Source organism: Colobus angolensis, unplaced genomic scaffold, assembly GCF_000951035.1.
Source record: "Colobus angolensis palliatus isolate OR3802 unplaced genomic scaffold, Cang.pa_1.0 Scaffold14, whole genome shotgun sequence".
NCBI classification, from domain to species: domain Eukaryota; kingdom Metazoa; phylum Chordata; class Mammalia; order Primates; family Cercopithecidae; genus Colobus; species Colobus angolensis.
In genome coordinates this window covers 9,629,103-9,631,750 of record NW_012114488.1, presented here as the reverse complement: position 1 = coordinate 9,631,750, position 2,648 = coordinate 9,629,103, and the positions used below count along the sequence as shown (strand labels likewise).

The window sequence follows — 2,648 nt, the reverse complement described above, 5'->3', positions numbered from 1 at the left end:
GTAAGCCAAGATCGCGCCATTGCTCTCCAGCCTGGGCAACAAGAGCGAAACTCTGCCTCAAAAAAAAAAAAAGAACTTGTGATGGATTTGCAACTAATGACCTTGGGGAATGTACCATTCCTCGGAAGGACCCACAACTTCCACAAATCCTTCCATTCTACTGCATATTTTAAAGAAGGCTCCAGTTACCACCGCCTCCCTGGGTCCAGGACCAGTTGCCCTGACATATACTGGTTACACACAGGAACTGTTGGCACCCCTAAGGAAAGATGAGGGCGTGTGTACGCGTGAAGACTCTGTATGCCATATGAGGTATGGGTATCTCAAAGGAACGCCTCTGCTAGTATCTCTAATAAATTCCCAGCCTGTGAGTTTTCTTTAATCAAGCTCTTGTACTGGAAAGGCCCAGCACGTCCACCCTGCTCAGAAACCTGTCCACCAGATAGGACAGCCCCAGGCCTGTGCTCTCTGAGCCTCAGCTGTCTGGAGATGCCTGGCAATATAGCACACCAACCGGATTCCCACGTGAGCCATCTGACCCAGGAGTCCTGGGACCTGGGACGAGGCGGGGCTGGCGGGCGAGCGTCAGGATCTGCACAAGGTTGGCACAGGGGAGTGTCAGGGCTTGCTCTGGTTGGAGCCCCTTGCTCAGGCCCCTCATGCAGTGGCTTGGGCACAAGGCAGGGGAGGGGAGGGAAGGGGAGGGGAAAGGTCAGTTGGTGTAATTTGTGGGGTTGAGATAGCAATACTTACTAAAACAGCACCAAGGGCTCAATTCTGGTGAATACATTCATGAACCCATAATTTTAAAGATGACTTTGAAAATACACTTGTGAAGAAAAGAGTTAATCTAGGTCAACACTCTGCAGTAGAAATATAATTAAAAATCAATACCTTAATCTCTTCTAAATTGAAGGGCCACGATCTATTACATCCTTCACTTTTGTCAGGCCTGGAAATTCAAATTTAAAAGAGAAAGTAAGAAATATGAGTCTTGGTTGGGGTGGCTTCTACACGACCTTAGAAAACACTTTCATTAAAGTCTGCGAAGCATAAAAAGAGAAATTCTAATTGGGAATTCCTTATCGCATGCAGGAGGCTTAAGAAAGAAGACACGGGTAAGAGTAGTCAGAGTTCGAATTTCTTTAGAAGAGAAAAGAAATTGTGTTAAGAGCATCCAGGAGTAATGCAAACAGGCCGCTGCTTAGTAAAGGAGGCGCAATGGATGGCCTAGTAGCACCTAGGAGCGGGGCCTCTGGGGTTGCCCTGACTGGGTTGACAGCAACCTCTGCTGCTCCCTAGCACCAGGACCTAAGTAAGCTGACCCCTGGCCAATCTCCATGCCACAGATCCAGCATGAGAACAGCGAGAGCCTGTTCCTTTCAATGGTGAGGAAGACTCCAGGAGATGACAAATGTAACATGTCAGAAAGTACCTAGCGTATGACAGAAGATCCGCTAGCAGGATTTTCATTTCATTTTTAGTAGCAAACGCACTTACACCGTCTAGAACTTTATCTCTATCCTCACACATCTAATTCCGGACATATCAACCCTGACTCTTGAGTGCTGCTTACTCTACAAGGTCACCAACTTCCTAAGACCCCGACCTCTCAGAGCCCCAGAGAGGCCAGGGAGGAGAGTGTCTTCAGGGTCAACAGCTGGACCAGCATCTGAAACCCGCCTGATTCCATGCACCAGACTGGACGGCATTGCACAGCTTCATTCCAGCCTCAGAAATGAAACGGCCACGACGAGCAGAGGCACAATTAGAGCATTTGGCAGCAGCAGGGGAGAGGACACCATGCAAAGTCTAGGAAAGCCAGGAGCCCCAGACAGGAGGTCAAGGTCATCTGAGCAGCCTGAGAAGAAAGTGAAACCCGAGTAGCTACATTCCAATTTAACTTGTTTCCCACCAATCCCTCTTCCTAAGGAACCAGGAGGCACCAACAAAGCTAAAAGGGCCGTTTTCAATCCCGGCATCGAGGCAGCAGGACAAAACTGGTCCTTCAGATGGGGCGATTCATGCGCCCAGTTCAACGTCACAAGTATGTCCATGTTAAATAGAAAAGAATTAACTAAAGGCAGACAAAACCAGAAAATAAATTTGAGTGTCTCCGAAATGTGTACAAGAGAGATACACACATTTATGTATTTTCATGCAGTTATTTATAATAAATCCCAAGAGAAGAACAAAATGAGCAAATTAAAATGTAGTGACTCTAACATGTACCGAGAATCTGTAAATACTATTTTAAAGAGTGTTACTGGCTGGGCGCAGTGGCTCAAACCTGTAATCCCAGCACTTTGGGAGGCCAAGGCAGGTGGATCACCTGAGGTCAGGAGTTCGAGACCAGCCTGACAAACATGGTGAAATCCTGTCTCTACTAAAAAATACAAAAATTAGCTGGGTGTGGTGGGGCACACCTGTAATTTCAGCTACTTGGGAGGCTGGAGCAGGAGAATCACTTGAACCTGGGAGGTGGAGATTGCAGTGAGCCAAGATCGTGCCACTGCACTCCAGCCTGGGCAACAGAGTAAGACTCCATTTCAAAAAAAAAAAAAGTGTTATTGTTATATGAAGACAGAATTAAAGAACAAGAGAATCAGTGTTCTGTTAGAAAGACTAAAGATTTTTTTTTTTTTTTT

At 46.6% G+C, this 2,648-nt stretch overlaps 1 protein-coding gene across 1 annotated transcript in view; it reads right to left on the bottom strand.

Annotated features, from left to right (window-relative positions):
* RNASET2 (ribonuclease T2) overlaps nt 1-2,648 on the bottom strand; it is a 28,761-nt gene that overhangs the window by 16,741 nt on the left and 9,372 nt on the right. Inside the window, exon 4 of the mRNA XM_011934952.1 lies at nt 895-952. Coding sequence (XP_011790342.1) covers nt 895-952 — 58 coding nt within the window. The remainder of the gene's footprint in view (nt 1-894; nt 953-2,648) is intronic.